This window comes from Glycine max, chromosome 15 (genome assembly GCF_000004515.6).
Source record: "Glycine max cultivar Williams 82 chromosome 15, Glycine_max_v4.0, whole genome shotgun sequence".
Classification (NCBI taxonomy): Eukaryota; Viridiplantae; Streptophyta; class Magnoliopsida; order Fabales; family Fabaceae; genus Glycine; species Glycine max.
In genome coordinates this window covers 13200196-13223495 of record NC_038251.2, presented here as the reverse complement: position 1 = coordinate 13223495, position 23300 = coordinate 13200196, and the positions used below count along the sequence as shown (strand labels likewise).

Genomic DNA, 23300 nt, shown 5'->3' with positions numbered 1-23300 from the left:
TTTGTCTTTAAAAGTCTGAAGTGTGGAGAAATTAGTCTCTAGAATATGAAAAATTCAAATTTAATTTCTGAGTGGGAGAAGGACCGAATGATCAAAAGGGGTAATTTCTTTTGGAATTTACAAATGGGGCCAAATTTTGAATTAATACTCAAATAGGGGTAAGGCGTAGGATTTTTATGACTTCCGGTTATGAAGTCTTAAAAAATTGACGACTTTGTTTTTTTATTTTCAAAAAGAATTTATATGAAGTTTTAAAATCTTTTCCGACGTCATAGTTGTTCTGTTAAATTCTTTTAAAATATTTTTAGTTATATTAATTTAAAATTTATTAAATAATATTATATTCTTTTTAAATATTTTTAATTATTTTTTTACATTTATCATAACTAAACTAATAATTTCACACAGTATTATTAATTAATTTTATTTGATAAAATTATTTTAATATTAACAACATATAATAACTTAGTAATAAAAGTAGTTGTTAAAATAAAAATAACATAATACATTAATATAAAATAAACAATGCAAATAAAACACAATGATACAAGATGAGAGATCATGTCGCATAGTTAGAAAACTGGTTGTAAAACATCAACTTACATTAATATTTCTCGTAAACAAATATTTGTAGTATTTTTTTATTTTTTTGATTTAAATTTAAGTTTTTTGTTTATATTATTTTTTTTAATTTATAAAACAAATAATAATCATTAGCATTAGTAACAAAAATATAGAAAATACTAAATAAAATAATATACAAAAATATATTAAATAAAACAATATAAAAAATATTAAATAAAAAAGTATAAATTAAAACTAATTTAGAGTTTGTTCAATTTTTCTTTTAAATTAACACGACTTTAAAATCATTAAACTTTTTACGAATTCAAATAAATAATTAAAAAAAAGAATAACTTTGAAGTCATAAAAGATTTTACAACTTCATATAAAAAATTAAAGAGTAAATTACATTCTCACTTTTTTTTTTGTCTCATAGTGTTAGTGGATCATAGTACAATGAATGGTAAAAATACAAGAAAGTCTTATGTATGATGAAAAAGAGAGTCAAATTGGGTGTATGAGTGTTATTTTCAGGGGTGCAAGTATAATTTGCTCAAAATTAAAAAAAAAAAACTAAAATTGTTCAATTTGTATGGCTTCATAACAGGAAGTGGTAACTTATTCCTATTTGAATATTAATTCAAAAGTTGTCCTGTTTGGTAAATTCTAAAAGAAATTATTCCCTTTTAGTCATTTAGCCATTTATTCAGTCCTATAGACATTAGTGATAAAATAGTCCCTCAATTTTAAATTTATAATGTCAAATTAATCTTAAAAATATAATATATTATCAAATTGATACTTAAATATTACGACTTAATAATAAAATAATATCATAAATTTAACTTTAATATTATTTTGTTTCACTTTTTGTAGATTTAAAAATTAAATTTATATTTTTCATTTATTATGAATCATAATTTATCAACATGATACATTTAAAGATAAATTTAGCTATTTATCCTTATTTTTATATATTAATACCAGAGCAGACGACCATAGAATCCTAAAATTTGCGTCATAAAATAATGCTAATTGCAGACCCTTCAAACGTTCTATTCTAATCTCTGTATCTCACTATCTCCCATCTTTCCTAATTATGGCTAATTCTCATTTCTCTCATTATTTTGGTTTTAAGTATTGATAACATGATGATTGGGTGGCTGACTATGACTGAAGACTGAAGAGTGAGTGCGAAAAAAGATAGTAGAAGAGTGAGTGAAGAAGAAGAAGAAGAAGAAGAAGAAGAAGAAGAAGAAGAAGAAGAAGAAGAAGAAGAAGAAGAAGAAGAAGAAGAAGAAGAAACAATTGATTGATTGATTGATTGATTCCATTCCATTTCCATTGGATTGAAGTGTGATGACTACGAGAAAACTGAGATGGGTAATGGACGGAGGAGGGTTCTGGGATTTGGACATTTCCACTCCCCAAACCCTTGATGGGTTGGCATGTCCCGTCCCTGGAGACCCTCTTCCCTTGTCTCTCTCGCGAGGGACAAGGCTTTCCAGACCCAGACAGCTCCAATTCATGCACCGTTTCATGCACGCCCCTCTCATTCCCTCCTGCGCCAAACCCCACGGCCTCTCTCTCCACCGTCTTCTCACCCTCCCCTTTTCTGATAACTGGTAACTTAACTTCACTCCCCTCCTTCACCCCCCCCATTTCTTAAAGTTCCAATCTTGTTATCAATTTCGCCCCTTTTCGTTTCTGGCCTTGTCTTGAAATTTTCTTTTTTGACATAGTTGTGTTGCATTTTGGATTGGATGGTTTTGCTGTTATGGAAATGATTAACTAAGTCAGTAATTTTGTTTCATTAGTATAATTAGTGATGCTAATTATTGGTTGTGTGGAGAATGAATTGCATAGTGGTGTGCCAACAAAGGTTGATCTAGTTGGTAAGGAACCAACTCATATCCCACATCCGATGTGAGGACCTTATTGGTGGGTAATGTGTAAGAATCTTTGTAAGCACTCTTTAAGTCTTGATGCCTACCCTGGCCCGGTGAGCCCCTCGGACCTAACTCACCTAAATTATTTTATCCGGCAAAAGAGAATTGCATAGTGGTGTGGAAAGGAGGAGGGGAGGGACACCGACAAGAATGAAGTTCTTAAGAGGGACATCATGGTAAATAAGAGGCTAAAATATAATTTTGGTGTCTGAATTTTTGGTTTTGTATTGGTTCCCTAAGTTTAAAATGTTTCAGTTTGGTCTCTTAAACTGTCTCTGTAAGACAAAAATGGTCCTTCCATCAGGTTTTTGCACTATTGATGTTAATTTTGGCTGACATACATTATAATCTGGTATGGTATTTATCATAGTTTGTCATGTGTCACCAAGTTTACCAGATTAGTATGATAAACTGACAAAAGGATCAACTTGGTCTAAAACATTTAAGGGGACCAAAGTGAAACCTTTCAAAGTTAGGGGACCAAACTGGAACAAAATTTAAATGAGGGACCAAAATTATGTTTTAGCCTAAATAATATCTCTAAATATTTGGTCTTTAACCGAGCCGTTTGATCCATGTAGCCAACCTCACCTAATGGGACAAGGCTTTGTTGTTGTAAATATTAGTTGTGTTTTCATCATAAGTGAATTGTGTGTGTCTGTCAATTCTGGTGGGGTTTATGGTGGCTGATATTCAGGTGAGATTTTTGCAGGTTTGTATTTTTACTGGGTCAGTTCCATTTGCAGAGGTTTTTTTCCTCTGTTAAGAGCAGTAAGGAGAAGCCAAAGGAGCTTTCCTCTTGGCTGAAAACCTTTGGGAGACATCTACAGGATAAATCCTTGTATGCGTTGGGTATCTCTTCAGAGTTCCAGTTAGGGATGGATGATACTTTACTTTTTGGCTTAGATGCATATGAAGATACAGAAAAGCCTCGTGGGAAAGCAGTCTTTCATCATAAGGTAAGCGTTTGAACATATCCTCTTATGCATTTCTAACTTCTAAGTGTTTTTATTCTTGATGGTTTTTAATGTTTACTGCAAGTATGTTGTTCTAGAATTTTATGGCAGTCGTGTTGGATGAGGAGCTACCTGTTAAATGGGCCATTTTATTGTTATGTACTTTTCATGTTTTGTTGAAGTTACTAAGAATTTGGTTATTATGAATTGCTGTATCTGGGGATGAAGTTTACATCCCAAAGATGGCTTTTGCAATTATCAGTTGATTATATATCCCATGTTAGCTACCCACCTTGTCACTGATGTTAATCTGAATTACACCAATGATCTACTTTCTTTTGTTCTGTGGTCACTTTCTAACATGAATTGAACTAGATTTTGGTCTTTTTTACTAATACAAAATTATATTGGTGTGTGGTTGTAGTTTCCAGATCATGATCTAACAGTTGAGGCAGTTTATCCTGGACTTTTTGTTGATACGACTGGTAATTACTGGGATTTACCATTTTCAATGGCAGTTGATCTTGCTTCTGTGACTACCAGTGATTCTTCCACCGCTTACCATTTGTGTGCACGCTACACTTCGGGGTCACCCAAGCAGTTTGAAAATGTTCAAAATCAAAATGATAGAGTACCACCACCTACTCTACTTCCTGGCTTGGCCTTCAAAAGTGCCTTTTCTTACAGGAAAAAAGTTGATATTTGGAGAAGTGAAGCTAAAAAGTTGAAATTGGTACAACCGTATGACATATTTCTTTCGAATCCTCATGTGTCAGCCTCGGGGATTATTGGTAAATTTTCTCCTTGTTTGTACATTTTTTACCAACACATTCTAGAGTCCGAATAAAAAGGATGCTTGGCTGTGAACTTTAGATAACTATTCATTTGCCTAGTTAAGAAGGGAGGAAACTGTCAGATATTTTCTTATCATTTCAAATTCATGTTTTTGTTATCATTGGATGAAAGGAATTGAGAGCCTTTAGGATGTATGACTTAGGTAGTGGGTACAAATAGGGTATAATAATTAAAGTAATAACTAATCAAATACATCGGCACCGCACTGATCACGAGGATCTTTGACCTCAAGTATTTCCATGTTACTTGAAGCTGTGAATGCTTTTTGACTTTTGAGTATGCTTATTATTTCCTTGAGTTCTTTAATGCTAAGGTGCTGCTGCAACCACTGCTTTTGGGGATAATTCGGCAAGAGCACAAGTAGAAGATGGTAGTCCAGGATTTTTTCTCCAGGCTTCTGGAATAAAGTCTTCCTTTCTGGCAGATATATTTGCATCCGTTTCATTTACAGCCCAACATGGAAATTTCCAAAGGCTTTTTCTAGATCTTACCCGATTTCAGGCCCGACTGGATTTTCCTTCTGGTTTCAAATTTCTTTCAGCCGCAACTGGTTTAACACAAGATCTTCTCAATTCTCAAAAGCCCAGCATGGATGCTGTTCAGGCGATTATACCCAATGCTACACTATCACTTCAGCAGCAGGTACCATCAATTCTTCACAAATTTGCTTGATTTCAGTGTTTTAAAAGTTTTGCTGATTAGTAAGCTTCATCTTAAAAAGACATTTTGGTTCTATTTGCATAAACTAGGAGGAGAAAATAAAAGATAAAATGACTTAAACTTCTCCCATAAGTTAAAATCAACTTATGTAACTCAATTTTTGTAGAGGTTAGATGAGAGAGTTCCTATAAAAGTTAAAAACCATAAGTTGATTTTAACTTGTAGAAGAATGTTGATTCATTTTACCTTGTTTTCTTCTCCTATGAGTTCTTATGAAGAACTTTATTGAAATAGGACCAAATTTGCTTTGTAAAAAAGTTGCTAAAGAGACTTGCTCTTATTTATATAGTTTTCTTTTGTTTGTCCAAAAGTGAAAATGTGCTATGATTATTAAAAAGAATCAAATTTCTTAATTCAATTTCGCTATCCTGCCTCTCGTGGTCTCGTCCTCCAGCTCGTTCTATCTGTGCTCTTCTGATATGATGATTCTAATCTTGCACTACAAAATTTTTCAAGCATTTGGTTCTTAATGCTTGCCATAATGTTAACCAAAACACCTTTTATGTGTATCTTGCAGATCGTTGGTCCCGTCAGTTTTAGAGTTGATTCAGGAATTACAGTTGATCTGAAGAACCCTGATTGGCCGATACATGCACTGGAACCAGTATTTGCTTTGGAATATGCATTGCAAGTACTTGGTTCAGCAAAAGCAGTTGCATGGTATTGCCCCAAACGCCAAGAATTCATGGCAGAACTTCGTTTCTTTGAAACATAAGCCATAGCCTGATAGGCACTATAGAAATATCTTCTGTTCCTTAAATTGCAAAAGCTAGTTGGTAAAAGGTCCATTAATTTTTATGTTGCCCTGTGGCTTGTCAATAGATTTGTGTTTTTACAATTTCTCTTGTTTAACTACCTCTATTGGAGTTGTAGTTATGAAAGAAGAGAACTATCAAATTTCACTGAATACCGGGATGATCAATGTAAACATTTTGTATGAAAAATTCTTGCAAAATTGGTGTGAAACTCTTTTGTTACTAATTTTGCTAGGCATCAAATTCAGCTAGGAAGTGATGTCATGTCAGCAGGAGCATAATTATGTCTTCACATATTCATGTTATATTATTCAAAGTTTTCAATTTCATTTATAATGTTCAATCAATATGAAATACTCTTTACTACTATCATTCCATTCCTATTTATAAGATCTAACTTTTCAAAGTTATTTATTCCTTTATATAAGATCTAATTTATATTGTCTCATGTATTAATTAGTTTTAGACTAATATGTCTCTAATTAAATAAAAGAGATGTTATATTGACATATATTTAAAAGAGAAAAAATTTAATGACAATGATATTTTTAGTTGAATTTAGGGTAAATTTATTGCTATAACTTAAACTAATTATTTTTCTTAATTTTGATTAAGTAGTTAATTGAATTTTGTAAATAGAAACAGATAGTATTTCCTGATGAAAATAAAAAATGATAATTTCAATGATTTTGGAAAAAATGGAAAATCCGATTAGTTTGAGACCAATTCATGCCGGCTAAATTCGGTTGTAAGTCGGTTCGATGACATCATAATTGATCCTATTTTTTAGGACCGTCAGTCCAAATTAGTTTTTATAACACGAGATAATTTGTAATTATCATTTGATTACTATGTTTTGAAGTAATTGCTATTCATAAAAGCTAACAAGCAAGTTGCAATAAAAAACAATCATGAAACAAACTACACCAAAACAACAAAGTCTCCAAATAAATGTGAGAAATATATAGCATTTTGGATTAATAAATTCAGTACCCTTTTTTGTTAATCGTAGTCGTAATATGGGTGGTAGCCAGTGGCCACATTAATCAGACAGATGTTGATGTTGTCTTTGTCCATTGGTGCCACGTAATGTGCATCACATCAAAGGTAGCACATCAATTGCTCAAACAAACGACATTTGGTTACTGATTATTGGCAAATCAGTTCGTGATTATCGGCGAGATTGAGACACATTCTTAGATATAATTTGAAGCTGGAATAGGAAAGTGTCATTATTATTATTATTATTAATAGCGGGAAACAGAAATGGTTTTTTTTTATGTTTTTTTATATAAAAAAAACGATAGTAAAAATTAGTGGGGGTTTGTGAAGATAATTATAAAATTTAAATAGTTGTAAATTAATAAATTGGAAAACTAAATTTACAAACAAAAAAAATAAATAATTTATAAACTCACAATATAAAATGATATATTATTCAGTTACAAGCTGCTATACTAACATGATATATTCGTAAATTTTTATAATAACTATCGCTTTAAAATTTATAAAAACAATTATTTTAAAATTTAAATATTTTATATTGATAATACATACAATATTAAACTCTTAAAATGTTAGTTTTTATCATTCTATAAGCATTATTAAATCCAATAAAATTATTTATTTATTCCGTAAGAGAATGTAACTATAGTGCCGGACAACACAAGAATCACTCACCACAACGTGGCATGACACGTCATAGAACTAGATGTTGCTTTCGTTTCTTGATTTTCTTCCCTCATCTTGTTCCATTTTCATTTCCCTTTCAAGATTCGGAACAAAAACAAACTCGTGACTGCAACATCTTCCTCATAAGGCATTCATCATTCATTGGATTATAATAGGAGTCACACACACTTGAAGAAGATTCAATTCAATTCCCGCAACAACAACAAATATATATATATAGAGAGAGAGTGAATAGTGATGACAACGAGTACCCAAGCCTACGGTGAACCATGGTACTGGGACAACCGCTACTCCAACGAACCTGGTCCCTTTGATTGGTACCAAAAGTACCTCACTTTGGCTCCAATCACCAACCTTTATGTCCCTCCTGCCCAACCCGTTCTCGTTGTTGGTTGTGGCAACTCAGGCACGTTCTTCTTCACTCCATTCATACCCATCTTTTTCTTTTTTCTGTTTTTGATTTTTTTTTCTTCAGATCTCGTTAAAGGGTACCTACCCTTTTGTTTGGATTGGGTAAAGATTAGATTTTTATGTTTTGGGGTTGTTGGTTTGTTGGTTTTTGAATACAAAAAAAATTATTTTGATTTTGGTGTGCTTGCAGCGTTCAGCGAAGGCATGGTGGTTGATGGCGGTTACACGGATGTTGTCAACATTGATATATCTTCGGTGGTCATTAAAGCTATGAAAACCAAACACCAAGATTGCCCCAAATTGAAATGTATCCTTCCTGCTTTGTGATTTAGCTGTGCCAATTTTCCATGCTATGGAATTATAAATTAGTTTAATTTATTTCACATTATCAACTGATCAGATGTTTATCCTTGTGAATTGTGACGGCTTTCGACAAACTTATCTTACGTGATGGTAATTTGTGATGGGATAACATTTTTTAGTATATTTTAATTAAATTCATCTTTGAAATAGTGAACTTTTATAGATTTTAACTTTTGAGATGGTAATGACAATGTTGAGGGTGAACTATCCTTAATAATTGGGCAGTTATGAAAATGGATGCCAGAGATATGAGTGATTTTGAATCAGGGTCTTTTGGTGCTGTTATTGACAAAGGTGTGCTTATTGTTTTATTATAATTTTTTATATGTTTTTATTTTAATTAGGGCCCATTGGACAATGGATTGTGCTGATACTGTTTGATTTTGTTTTTCAGGGACTCTTGACTCTATCTTGGTGAGTGTAGTGATGGTAATGCTCATTGGAATGCTTGTATGTTTGACAAGTCTTATTTAAAATAGTTTGGTTGGTGCATGTTTTTGTTTGTAGTGTGGAAATAATTCAAGGCAGAATGCTACAAAAATGCTTGAGGAGATTTGGAGGTATAATAAAACCATGAACAAAAGTTTATAATTCTTTTACAGCTTCTGTTTTATTTTGGATTTTTTTTATTCTTGATCTGTTCACCATTATTGAAGCAGTTGATGACACACTATAGGGTCCTCAAGGATAAAGGAGTTTATGTTCTGGTAATTGCTCCTCTTTTTTTAAGCATTGATCTGCATTCAGATTTCAGATCTACTCTCCTCCAATATGGATAGAATATGTCTTTGCATTTCACCTGATCAGCCTTGAATGCTTGTAATAATTGCAGGTGACATACGGAGCTCCACTATATCGCCTGCGTTTGCTACGGGAATCATGCTCTTGGACAATAAAACTTCATGTGATAGGTTGGCTTGAATCTTAATGTCAATGTGATTTTCTATTCCAAGTTTTATGAACCTATTAAACTTTTTCTGTTCTATATCTTTCATATGTGTGTCTACTGGCTTCTAGTTTTGCCAGTTGTGTCATTTACTTTTGTAGTAGTAATTCAGAAGTCCCACATGAGTAATACTTGCAAACTAAAATGCATTATTGTTGTGGGGATTGGGGATTTGCTGAATTAGTGGTTACTTCCTTGCTGGTTTAGTGCATGAGGCATTGCCATTTAGCTTTTGATGTATGACAAATGCTTTATTAATCTTTTCCCCTTAAAGCATCCTACTTAGTGTTTCTTACTAAATTGCTAATTTTTTACTCTTGAATCAAGTATATATGCATTTTTAGTTTTGTCCATTCACAATTGAGTGTAAATTAAGCCCTAGTCATGGTATATGCAGAGAAACTTGCCTCAGAAGAGAAATCTGATAATCCAGTTTGGGAGCTGACAAAACCGGTTCCACTCAACGATGATGGAAGCTCTGTGGAGGAAGCCCTAGGACAGAATCCGGATGTCCATTATATATATATTTGCACCAAGGTACTCACATTCATAGTACTTAGGCTTGTTATGTCCTTGGTCAATAGTACATGTCACATACCACTTTTATAAACCACTAAGCTTCATGATTTGAAATTCACACTTCTGAGCGAAGTTGAGTGTAGCTTTGTGCATTTTTTGCCCGTTTGGACTAATCATTTTGGATATAATGCTTCTGCCAGGAAGTTTCTGCTAACTCAAACACAAATGCATGACTGGGGCTGTTTAGAGAGGGAGACATGCATTTTCACTCTACAAATTCATGCTACTATAGTTGATCCTAGAACTTGTAATGTTAATTCCTAAGTCAAAAAAACTTTTCTTTGCGACCATACAAATTATGATTTTTGCAGTGTGATCTTAAGACAGCAGCATTTCTTTAATTTCAAATTTGATTGATTCCATGACTTTTCCGTTAACTGAACCATTTGTAATGCATTGTCAAAATGTATTTTTCTTCTAAATTCTCAAGAATTTTCTAGAAATAACAGGCCATTGTTGTCTTATATTTTAAGCCTTTTCAATGTCGATTTTTTTTTATGCCGCCAATTACTCAAATCTCAAGCTTTTATTAGATGCAAATTTAGTGATAATTTCCGTTTTTCACACTTGCTTCTACATCAAGGAACCAATTAGTACTTTCAAATTTGGTGAATTTATCCATATAATATATCGAAATGCAAAGACACATTGTATCCATTGGAGAGTAAATCTGAAATTCTGAATGCAGATCAATGCTTAAAAAAAGAGGAGCAATTACCAGAACATACACTCCTATATCCTTGAGGACCCTATAGTGTGTCATCAACTGCTTCAATAATGGTGAACAGATCAAGAATAAAAAAAAAAAATCCAAACTAAAACAGAAGCTGTAAAAGAATTATAGACTTTTGTTCATGATAAGGATAATTCATTCTCCGTTCACAAATGAACCATAAAAGATTCTCTACTTAACTAAATATATTGTTTAATTCTTAATTTTTTTTGTTATTTTTTATTTTTATATTTTTTAGTTAAAATATAATTAATAAATTAATATATAATTTATTAAAAAAATGTGTAACTAAATTAAATTGTAAAAAGCTGGTGTTGTGGGTTAGCTGGTTTCTTCAAACTTGATAAAATTCACCAGGAATGAAAATTAAAATTTTAAACTTATTTTTTTAAATATAAACCCGTCTCATTTTTTGCAGAGATCAAAACAAATAAGGCTATTGCATTTTGTATTTCACCTATTGTATTTTGAAAAGTTCATTTTAAAATACAAATTTTCATTTTGAAATAGATTTTTCAAAATACAATTGGAAGTACAAAATAAAATAGTGAGAGTGAAAAAATAAATACGAACAAATAGATTCAAACTCATCATCGATCCACCATTGCTGGTGCCTATTGCCCATATCTGTGGACATCACTTCCCTATTTTTTGTACAGAGGGGAAACTTTGACATCCTTGTTTAACTTTTTATTTATAAAAAAGCTAAATATTTTATTATAAAATTTTAATATGATCTCACATTTAAAAGAGCTGTTTACTTTTGTGAGTAACTCAATAAATAAATGAGTGTCACAATCTTTCTCTAATTATATATATTTTTTAATTTGAAGTTGTTAATACTTAATACTATTAAAATTGATTGATTAAATATAATAGGTGAGTTATTATAAATTTTTTCTGATGTTTACTTAAAAAAAATACTATTGAAGTCGGTAGATGAATTTCCACTAAAAATACACATGTCACCCATTCACTGCATTAACTTGGGATTTCCTGCATGCCACTCATTCTACCTATCTTGACTGATATCCTTAATCTTTTCCCATGTCTATGGTGATGCCAACAGATGTGTAAATTAGGTCACTCAGATCTTTCACTTGGAAAAAAGAGTATTTTTATTGGGACCCATGTTTCACAATCTACATGATAATTGTGTAATCTGGCCTATGTTTGGTTAGTCATATAAAAGGAATGGTATTCTAGACTCAGAATCTATTCCATTCAATTTTGGCTTTGCTTGCACATAAATACAATCATTGAAGTTTATTCCACGGCATAATTTATTGGGACCCATGTTTCACAGAGAGTATGACATTGCAAATATAGAAAGAATCGTCCGTCGGTGAGTGACAAATGTTGCATAAGAGGGAAATCGAAAAAAAAAAAAAATTCAAACTAGAAGACATTATTTATGTCATTTTATATTATATACATATTTATTTTTCTCATCTTTCTTAAACAATCAAACAAGTAAAATTTTTCCCTTTTCTTTTAATCAAATAACTTTGGGAATCATCTTATTTTTTATCCAATGAGTGTGATTCAATTCTAATACACACGCTAAAGTTATGAAAATAATCTTAATTTATCCTTAGAATGGGATAAAAAACTTTAAATATAACTAAATTTTAAATTAAAGATTAATCTCATAATAGACTTAAAATGTCAAATTTATTAGAAATAATAATACCTCAGGATCTTAATAAAAAGCTAAAAATTCAAGTATTATAATTATTAAAAATAAGTTTAATGTCTATGTATCGATAATGTAAAATAATTTCACATAATATTTTTTACACCGTTCAATGTGTATCCTTGCAAATAAAAATATGTTTTTAATTTCTATATTTATAATAAAAACTGATATTAGTTGTAATACTTTAAATTTGATCTATTTGGTTCGGAACTTTATAAAAATAATAATTTTAATCTATCCTCATAGATAACTTTGACTATGAGGAGTAACAAAAACCCTGTTTTTTTTTTAATTTAAAAACCAAATTGATAAAAAAAAAATTAAAGTTCAGAAACTAAAACCAAGCTTAACCAAAAAAGTTCAGTATGAAAACATATTCTACAAAAATATAATCATCTTAATTTCTATTTTTTTTCTTTCATCTTTTTCTTCTTTCCTAAAGCTAAAGGAACATTAAATTTTAGGTCCATTTCTATCCGTTTCATCCATCATCTAGTTGGGCGGGTCTGAGGTGGGTCCAAATCAAATGGTCATCGTGGCCAGATCTTGGACCTGACTTGCACGCACTCTTCTTCATTCCTTCACACACACACACACACAAACATAGGCACAGACACAGAAAAAATAGTGATGGAAGAACAAGAGTGCCAAGTTGTGGAAAATAAGGAAACTCCAACTCCTCCTGTTCGAGTCTATGCTGATGGGATTTATGATCTCTTTCACTTCGGCCATGCCCGTTCTCTCGAGCAAGCCAAAAAACTGTAATTTCACAACCACCTTTTTTTTTTTCTCTACCCATCTCCCTGTACTTCATTTTTCATTTGAAAAGAACTCGTTTTTATGATTTTGAGTTCAACCCCATCTTTTGTTGCTTTCTGGGTTGGTTGCTGCATGTTCGTGGACTAAACTTGACTTCCACTATACTAACTAACTAACCCCTAATTTGGTTAATTTGTTCATGCTTTCTCATTCCTTTGGCTTTATCTTAATTGAAGGTTTCCAAACACTTATCTCCTTGTTGGATGCTGCAATGATGAGATCACACATAAGTATAAAGGCAAAACTGTCATGACTGAGAAGGAACGCTATGAGTCTCTTCGCCACTGCAGGTTTTTTCCTTTTTTCTTTCCCTCGTTTGGCTTTTGGGCTTTGAATTTTTGACTCATTGTTGCTTATGTTCCAACTTTTACTCTACACTTCCTGAGAAAGCTTCTATCTTATCAAAGAATTGATTAATAGTGTGTTTGGATCACAAGAATCAATTTTATCCCACAAAATCATGGTGACACCATGAAAAAGTAGAAGTTGCTTTGCCTTCACCATAAAAAATTAATTGATTATTTTCTACATAAATCTCATCCAAACACACTATAAATAGTACTTACACAAACAATATAAAGGGTTTATACACGGTCAACCAATCAGGAATTGTCATATATGGCAATTTTATTGACTTTTACAATAATTACCTTAAAAGTCATCTCCACTGTGATTTCTAACTGAGTTAACCATCGTTTTAGTCCGTGAAAGTGTATAATGTTGTCATAATAGTCTCTGAAACTAGGGAAATTCTATATAAGTTCCTGAAATTTTCAGTTGTTTTGTTTAAGTCCTAAGTTTAATCATTTACTGTTATTTTGGTCTCTAAATATATATGAATATTATTACTTAAGTCACTTTGTTTTTTAATCTTGGACTAATGTAATTGACAGATTGCACTTTCAGGTACTTGTTTGAAATTTCTTTAGTTTCAGGTACTTGTTTGAAATTTCTTTAGTTTCAGGTACTAATGTGATAGCACTATACACTTTCATGGACTAAAATAGTGGTTTACTCTTTCTAATTGGTTGAGAGTGTAAACTCCCTTTACATTATCAGTGTATAGGTTTTAAACTTAATAATTATAGTTGCTTCAGGTTAGATTTTTATTGAATATAGTTTGATGGCTTGTGTTGTGTTTCAAAATTATTTGCCCTTTCTTTCACTACACTGCTGGGAAACTGATTGTGTGGTTTCTGACCATGATACATTACTATGAAAGTATACATATGAGATTATAGTTTTGATTTTAGAGTATAGACAAGTCATGTATGCCATTTTTTTTTGTTTCCATTTTTCAAGCTAGTGTTTTTGGACTCAGATGACTGGCTAACTGAGTACATTCATGCCAATATGGAATGCCGGAGACTTGAAGTTCTTTGGTGCCTTTGTGGCCGTAGAAAATTTCAGATGCCATTAGAAATGCATGTTAATTTTTTCATATCCTATCCTGTTGCTGAGATTCTTGAGTTGCATCTCATAGCTGATTTCAGATGTTATGTTTTTTTTTGGAGCTGATCTGACCAAATTATTGGATTTTGGAACCCTCAGTTTATTTGTACATATGGCTGTAGACCTGTGGTATTGTTTCATCTAGTTTTGCTTTGGAGGATGGGTTTTACTTCCAATAGATTTTACTACTAAAACAGTTTTCTTCATCCTTAATAAATTCCAGTTTTCTTTGCTTTTGTTGTCTCCTAAAATCTAACTAGTGGTTGAAATCTTCCAAAGAAAATTTATAAATTCAGTCCATTTGTTCGAATCACTTAAATTGCTTTTAAATTCCTGATTACAGTATATTGGAACTTTTCATTTTCACTTCAATTAATTGCTTTCACTGTGGTATTAGTGCATTACAGTGTGTGAATATTTTGAATTGTACTTGCTCCAGGTGGGTTGATGAAGTTATTCCAGATGCGCCATGGGTAATCTCTCGGGAGTTCCTTGACAAGCATCAAATTGACTATGTGGCACATGATAGTCTTCCGTAAGGTTAACCAGCCCCAGGCTAGTGCTTTCCTTTGTATTTGATCAAGGTTTAAAATTTGTGACTTCTTGATGAAAAATTATCAACACCAGAATAGAATAACTTGACACTGAATGGATGTACAGACATTCTTGGTTCTTGCAGCTGTGATGTGAAAAGTTTAGAGTTCTTAAGTAGGAAGCGTGGATAAAATACATGACATAGATATGAAACTATGATAAAAGTACACGAGTCCGACACAAACACAGGGACACAATAGATTCCTAAAAGTATAAGACAAAACATGGCTGAGGCTTGTTATATCTGCATGCATGCAACTCATTGATCATGAACTGTATGTCACAATTTGGCATTCTGAATTCACCTAATGGGAGGTCGAATTTGAACTCCCAGTCCTTTGCATTATTACTACAAGGTTCTAAAATTATGACAAATCTTGGCCCTTGTAATTTATTTGTGGCTATTTTTTTTTTAATCATGGCTTGCACTTTGAAATTTATATCACAGTGCTTTCTCTTTTTCTGGTGTCAGTTGTGATTCATGAATTTAATCAGTTTTTGCTTACATCTATTGTAAAATTAGGACTCATGTTGGATGATTTTGTGTTTTCATTGGTTTATTATTATTATTATTATTATTATTATTATTATTATTATGTTGCACAGATACGGATACAGTATTGGGTATAATACAATACAATACAATATGTAGATATGATAGTTTTTTTTTAAGAAATTAAGATATGAGTACCACAATGTATATTAAATAAAATTATAATTATATTTATATGTTTCTTATATTTTATTAATTTATTTTTGTTGATTTTTTTTTCCCTTCATATAAGTTAATATTTATATTTATTTGTCATCATTATCTCATTTTTAGCATTACTGTAGTCAACTTTAAACAATAATGTTATATAATTCAAGTTATGATATTAATTTCATCTCTATTCAAAGAAAATAATATATGAAGTTAGAATATAAGACACCCAAGTTCTGGGATGGAGGCAGCAGTATAATGCATGTATTGGTATCCAGTATGGGTACAATACAAATACGTTACTAACTTTGAAGTATCTGTGTTAAGAGTTTTCATTATTACACTATCATTGTTGTTGTTATTATTTTCACTTGGTTGTTCTGTGATGCTTCTATTCTATCTGTGTGATACTGTTCTCCTTGATTTATAACTCTTCAGTATATTCTGACTGATACCATTTTCTCCAAGTTCTTATATGTTCTCATATATGTTATTACTTCCTTCCTTATTCTATTACCATAGTTATGCTGATGCAAGTGGAGCTGGAAAGGATGTGTATGAATATGTAAGTTCAAGTGATAGAACTATGTTCTGAATTAGTTTCAAATATTGAATTGCTTTCTTCCCCTCTCTCTGGTGACATTCACTTTTATTTCACCCATCACTCAGTTTGTTGTGCCTTTTTTTCTTCGAATATATGCTGATTGGCCTATGGCTTACTACATTTTATTTGTTTAATTTTTTCATCAGTGTTACACCTTTAATGATGTCATTCTGTATCAAATTAAGACTGTTTGAAACCATCTCAAACTTTACAGCTGCCACTTATGGTCTTGTGACTTTTAATTTCTTATATAGGTTAAGTCTGTTGGAAAATTTAAGGAAACAAAGCGAACTGATGGAATTTCTACATCTGATATCATTATGAGAATTATCAAAGATTATAATCAATATGTAATGCGTAATTTGGACCGTGGTTATACAAGAAAGGAGCTAGGTGTCAGCTATGTCAAGGTTTGTTCTTTTGATTAGCATCTTTGTTTTGCTTGCTCTCACAATTTTCATGTTTTAGTAATCGGTTTCATTATTGGTTTGCTTTCTTGCTTTACACAATGTCTTGTTCACAGGAAAAGAGGTTGAGAATGAACATGGGACTTAAAAAATTGCAGGAGAGAGTGAAGAAACAACAAGAGAAAGTAGGAAAGAAGGTAACAACGTTGATCATGAAATATCCTATTAGCTATTATCATTTGCTTTGAATTTGCATCAGCAACTGTTGGCACATGAGTCTTTGAGAAAGGTTACCATAGTTCAGAGAGCATATCCACTAACCATTGATTTGAACTAAAGCATTTTGTAAGCATAACTTACTTTAAATCAATGGTAGGTAGGCCTTCGCTTTCTCACTTTACACATGTCTTCACTTTAGAGGGATTAATCTCATTGGACCACTGCTATTACATATTTGTCATTCTTTTTCTGTTTCTACTTGAAGGAATTTTCTGTCACTTGTTGAAGGGACAGTAAAAAAATCTCACGTTGTTAAGTATAATCTTTATTCCTTAAATCTTTTCCAATTCAATATGCATGATTTGATTCTCACATGACGAGAGAGGATACTCGATCGGGGTAGAAAATGGGGAAATCCCATATGACCTACTATATCTGACTGTAAGGCTATGTTATTGAACTTTGCAGATTCAAACAGTGGGAAAAATCGCTGGAATGCACCCTAATGAATGGGTCGAAAACGCTGATCGGTTGGTTGCTGGATTTCTCGAGATGTTTGAAGAAGGTTGCCACAAAATGGTAGGATCCCTTTTAGCTCTCCAAAGATTGCTTACTATATAACAATAACAAGTGACTAATATTTGCTTGTGATCTTGTTCATCCCTACTTATTGCATTGTAGATCTTCTGATGGATTAATTGGTTGGTTTACTGATATTATAGGGAACAGCAATCAGAGACAGAATACAGGAACAATTAAAGGCACAGCAGCTGAAATCTCTTCTTTATGATGAGTGGGATGATGATGAATTCTATGATGATGATGATGAATACTACACAGACTAAAGTGACAAATAAACTCGTGTTTCTAGGTTCCGAACATTCCCATAAGTAAGCTATCCTTTCTGTAATGACAATGTTTATTCGAATGTTACTAGAAATAAAGACAGTGGATAAGTCATACATATGCAAGATGGTTTGTAAATTATTTGCCATTGTACATACATAGTTTGATTGATATCTATTTCTAGTTAAAAAAGAAGGTAGCTTTGAGAGTAACCCGGTGGGGCAGACTTCAACTAATCATGTTTTTATTTTACTTTTTTTTCGGCTATGACAAGGTTTTCTTCACGAGGAAGGAAATCACATGACAAGTTTTTTTTTTTTTTTTTTTTCAAATGTTAATTGTTAATTTGTTAGATTTTGTTAGTGAAAAGGATTCAAAATGACGAATTCTCCCTCTCCTTTCCTCTCTTCAACCACCAAATTAGTTTTATAACTTCATCACATGACAAAGTATTACGAAATGAAATAACATTTGCTAAAAACATTACTTTCTCGATGAGGTATGCGGTTTGTTCCTTGTCTCAGCCTTGAAATGAGTTAGCTTCGGTTCATCCCAAGTCTTTTTTGTAAAACTGAAGGATGAAATGAAAAATGTTTGTTGGTACGAATTTATGTGATGCTAAAAATAAAAATGTGATGAAATAATAAGTTTGCTAACGAAAAGTTAAAATGTGATGAAATCTAAGTATTAAAAGTCAATTTAGCTAATAGTTATAAATGTTTAGCTTTATCTATCCATTAATATTTGAATTTTTTTTATAAACAAGTCAAATGGTTTATGAAATGAAATTGTATGAAGTTTTTTAATTTTAATCTTTAAAATTAATTTTAATTTTTGTAAAAAAAGATTAATTTTAAATAATTACAAATATAAATTTATTAAAAACATTTATTACATGTACAATATTTTTAATAAAAACATATATTTTTCATACGAACAACATTTATATAAACCATAATATCTCTGTACCAAAAAAAGAAAATCATAGTATCTGTTACAGATAGGTTGTCTTCCCACGCGAAAGTTGGATAGAGCAAAGCACCATCAACCAAGATCAGCTGGGTGTTGTCGTTTATTGAGTTTTCATCTCTTCATTATTGTTCAGATTTTTTATTTTATTTTATTTAGCTTGTCTTTAACACTAACTAAAAACTATTGAATTTTTTTAATTATCATGTTATTGTGTAAAATATTTATTCATTTTGTCAGTGATTAGTTTTTGTCTAAGAAATTGAATGATTACCTTAAATAAAATCTCATCTTTTAACCACATTTAAGAAAAAAACTATCGAACATTTTAAAATAAATATATGAAATAAAATTTTAAATTGCTAATATATTTAAATACAACAGTTTTTTCTATCCTTTTAAAACACTTCTTAGATCATTTTACGGATCAAGACATTGTGCCAATGGGACCACTTATGATGATTCTTTTTAACATAATTCAGTTCTAAATCGTAGTTTTCTTGTTTCTTCTTGTAAAGGCACGAAATCCTAATCCGCACAAAGTGATGGGACAAATGTGGCTTTATCACACACTTGGATATGTCGGAAGAGAATATGCATTTAGAAAGAAGAGAATATGCATTTGGAGAGAAGGACGACGATAACAAAGCCCGACACACTTGACTATAGTTTGGACCTTATGATAATTAAGGTTTAATTTTTATTTGTATGTATAGAAAAAAATAATTAAGAGGTGTAAAAGTTATTTAGATAAATTTTATGCTTTTTTTAAAAAAAATGAGTTTACATAAAAAAAATTGAGTTATCGGTTAAAAGGTATTCTAAATTCACACAAAAATTGAAAAAAAGAAAAGAAATTAAGAATGCTTATTGATTCATCCTTATGTTTCTATCTCAAGATGTTGTCACGATTTCCCTGCTAACTAGTGGTTGTGGTGATGATCTCTTCCACCCTTATCTTCCTTAAATACTGATAATGATTATATATGTACGAGACAATTATCTTGTAGCAAACATTTTAAAGTGAACCTACCTCATTATGGGCTCAAACTCTAACTTCTAAGCTTGACAATTGAGATTTTCGAGAGTTCTTATAAGTTGCTTTCGTGGTAAGAAATTATTCAACCTGATAATAAATGAATTTGTAGTTCATTTTGGTTCAATTTAAAAATAATATTAAATCTGAGTTAATACAATTCAATCTTTTATCATTTAGTGTGTGTTTACTAGTGAAGAAATAAGAAAGAAAAAAAGACAATTTTAAAATTATGTATGAATTTCACAATTTTTTTTCTATCTACTTTAATTTAAATATTTCTTTTCGTTTTTTTCCTCTTCCATATAAATCATTTTCAAGAGATAACACTTTGTTTTTTTGGTTAACAAACAAATAAATTTGATTAGTTAGAGTAAACTCATTACACTTTGTTAGTACAAAATGATATTAGAGACTATTTAAAGTATAAAATAATACATCACCAGTAAAAAAAATAAATTAAACCACTAAAAACAAAAATTATTATATCTACTAACTAAAAATTATTTAATCCACAAATAATAAAATAAATTAAAAACCGATCAAACACGACAATAACATGCGATCCAATGACATTATGCATTTTGTTCCGAAAGTTATCGATACACTAGGTTCACATCCTGCAAATAAAGGTTTCCCATGGTTATAAAACTATGCTGCGGTGGCAATTTGTAAGAGTAGGCTCGTATATAACACATGCTACACTAGCCTTACAACAGATACATATGTCTACTTGGTACTAACCATACAAAAATATGCATACTATATATATATATATATACAGATACATATGTCTACTTGGTACTAACCATACAAAAATATGCATACTATATATATATATATATACAGATACATATGTCTACTTGGTACTAACCATACAAAAATATGCATACTATATATATATATATATATATATAGCTGAGCTATAATAATTAATCAAACTAGCCAAAAGGTTGGTTCATATATATGACAAGATAGATTCATATCTCATAAGAATATGTGTTTAATTTTTGTTGTCGAGGTGAGAATCTTTATTGATCATAGGTAATATGTAAGTTCTTTTGAAACCTTGAGATTCGTCTAGATCTTGATGAGTCTCTGGAATCAAAATCATCTTAAGTTTTAGTAATCTAAAAAAAAAATAATCAAACTATGATACTACAGTATGCAAGGAGTGTACTGAATCAGTGGGCTTGAGCAAGTTCCTACAAGTTGGGCAAGAAGAGTGAGAAAGCAGCCACTTATCAATGCAATCAACGTGAAAACGGTGATTGCAGTTTGGCAGGAACCTTATCCTATCCCCATCAGAGAATTCCGTTAAGCAAATGGCACAAATATTATTGGAGGGCGAAGATGGAGAGGCACAAGAATGAGTGTAAGTTGAGGTTGGCAAAGCCACCATTTCTCTCTTCTTGAGGCCAGAATTGAGCCTCCTTGAGGCAATCCACTGAAGGGGCTCCGTGAGAACGCGATTGGCACATTGGAACACACATTGCAGCATTGTGTTGAGACCAAGAGCGCATAGGAAGGCACACACTATGACTGCTAACACAACCATCAAGTTGATGCTGTGTTCTGGAGGGTTGCATGGTTTGCTTCTGGTGGGGCTGATAGTGGGTGTGATTAAGGGAGTGTGAGTAAATGAGTGAGTTTCAGCCATCAAGGTGGAGAATTTGGAACGTGAACAAAGTGATGAACATGGAAAGGACGACACATAGATGCATACAATACAATCACCAAGACTAAGGTAGTATATCTTGCAAGCAAGGCCCTCTATATATAAATTAGAATATTTATATTTTTGTTATAGAAGGTACTAGAAATAATTCTGCCTATAGAACTATTATGGATAATTTATTATAGATAATTTTTTTTGTATTTAATGTAGTTACGTATTGAAAACTCGAATTTAAAACATTTAATTAAACTGAAATACATATCAATTGATTCATGTGTTAAATATGATAAAATATTTAAGGGTTAAATATGTTTTTCATACATGTAATATACTCCATTTTTAGTTTAATACCTAAAAATATATATTTTTATTTTATTATTTGACATTTTAAAAAATTTATTTTTGATACCGTTAGTCTTAATCCATAAAATAAGTTAAATGTAATGACTGGTATGAAAAAACAAAATTTGGAAAATGTGAGGTAATAAAATGGAAAAATATATTTTTTAGATAATAAACAGAAAAAAGTACACAACATGAATGAAAAACATTTAAATCAATATTTAATTATATTGAATGATGATGCTTTTAGAAGTTATTATTCAAGGAGAGTATTTTTAGAAAATTTTCTTCAACGATAAACGTTATTAAGAAATTTTCTTATTCTCATATCTTGTTCGATCTATTATTTTTATCTGAATTTCTCAATTATATTAAAATTTAAAATAAAATATTAATAATTAAAAATAATATTATATTACTATATAAGTTATTTATTATAAAATTAAAAATATAATTTATATATTCAAAAATATTTATTTATAGTCTAATTTATATATTTAAAAACATTTATCTATTTCAAACTTTAATTATATAAAATAAGCATTTATTTTATATATTACAAATGCTAAAATACTGATTACATGAATGAGAGCTAGCTGGAATAGTAATTGAGACTTGAGAGTATGGAGAAATTGGTGGGCCAAGCTAAGGACATGGGATGCTGCTTAGTTGATAATCCACTGTCGTCCTTTTTGTTTATGCGCTTCAAAGCAGACCTAAAAAGCAAGTCATATTTTCCTCGGTTCTATGATATGAATTTTAAGCTTGCGAATGTTTTATTTTATGCACTTGGACTCATTTTCTAGTAAGATACGTGAATGATTATACTACCTCTAATAAATCAAATTGTAAGCTCACTTATTTTGTGGTATATGGAGGAACCAAGAATTGAACTCCAAGTTAATTACTTGATTAATTATAGAGGTTTTGAATAAACTATCTAAAATTTTTAAGTTATTAGATGAAAACACAACCAACTTTTTATTATATGTCTAACACATTCATCATACACTTTCAAATTGCCAAGAATTTTCAAGTAATCCCTTATTTCTTTTTCGATTAGAGAGAATGAGGGATGAATAAAATAAGGTAAGTAATCTGAACATCTTTTGAATACAATAATAAAATATAATCAAACATATCTACAGGTTAATTTTCAATTTCTGATCATTTATTTAAAATATTTCTGTGATTTATTCATCAAGTTTATATGAAAATTGATGTTATCTATTCAAATTTTAAAGTTATTTTAAATTAATTCTCTGTGTGATGTTCAATTTATTGAATTAATCTAATTGGTGTATGTCATCAATACCAACCTTCATTCTGATGTGATGGAAGTCATAATCTAAACCACAATAATGTAATAGTATTTTATATATACTTATAAGTAAATTCTATTTTTAATA

General features: G+C 30.9%; 4 protein-coding genes across 6 annotated transcripts; 3 read left to right on the top strand and 1 right to left on the bottom strand.

The window, feature by feature from the left end:
• Positions 1–1577: 1577 nt before the first annotated feature.
• LOC100793455 (protein TRIGALACTOSYLDIACYLGLYCEROL 4, chloroplastic) lies at positions 1578–6128 on the top strand. Its single transcript, XM_003546344.5, has 5 exons — positions 1578–2189; positions 3226–3472; positions 3894–4260; positions 4638–4966; positions 5562–6128. The coding sequence occupies exons 1-5, from the start codon at positions 1924–1926 to the stop codon at positions 5757–5759; spliced, it is 1407 nt and encodes a 468-aa protein (XP_003546392.1). The 5' UTR covers positions 1578–1923; the 3' UTR covers positions 5760–6128.
• Positions 6129–7482: 1354 nt separating this feature from the next.
• Positions 7483–10707, top strand: LOC100792939 (eEF1A lysine and N-terminal methyltransferase). Of its 2 annotated transcripts, none has more exons than XM_006597694.3 (9): positions 7483–7897; positions 8093–8209; positions 8491–8559; positions 8660–8679; positions 8773–8825; positions 8942–8972; positions 9098–9176; positions 9609–9748; positions 10479–10707. In XM_006597694.3, the coding sequence occupies exons 1-9, from the start codon at positions 7729–7731 to the stop codon at positions 10488–10490; spliced, it is 690 nt and encodes a 229-aa protein (XP_006597757.1). In that variant the 5' UTR covers positions 7483–7728; the 3' UTR covers positions 10491–10707. The 2 variants fall into 2 exon arrangements, with proteins under 2 accessions (XP_006597757.1, XP_003546391.1); XM_003546343.5 differs by lacking the exon at positions 10479–10707 and adding an exon at positions 9931–10080.
• A 2097-nt stretch (positions 10708–12804) lies between these two features.
• Positions 12805–18213, top strand: LOC100791886 (choline-phosphate cytidylyltransferase B-like). 2 transcript variants are annotated; one of them, NR_183057.1, is made up of 8 exons: positions 12805–12983; positions 13218–13331; positions 14933–15048; positions 16313–16355; positions 16649–16804; positions 16918–16998; positions 17489–17599; positions 17743–18213. NR_183057.1 is itself a non-coding variant. In NM_001253131.3 (8 exons), exons 1-8 carry the CDS (start codon positions 12853–12855, stop codon positions 17863–17865), a joined length of 855 nt encoding a protein of 284 aa, NP_001240060.1. In that variant the 5' UTR covers positions 12805–12852; the 3' UTR covers positions 17866–18213. The 2 variants fall into 2 exon arrangements, 1 of the variants encoding a protein (NP_001240060.1); NM_001253131.3 differs by having other exon boundaries at positions 14933–15028.
• Positions 18214–20815: 2602 nt separating this feature from the next.
• LOC100803003 (RING-H2 finger protein ATL74) lies at positions 20816–21636 on the bottom strand. The gene has a single exon (XM_003547366.4). It carries the CDS (start codon positions 21529–21531, stop codon positions 21022–21024), a length of 510 nt encoding a protein of 169 aa, XP_003547414.1. The 5' UTR covers positions 21532–21636; the 3' UTR covers positions 20816–21021.
• Positions 21637–23300: the final 1664 nt, after the last annotated feature.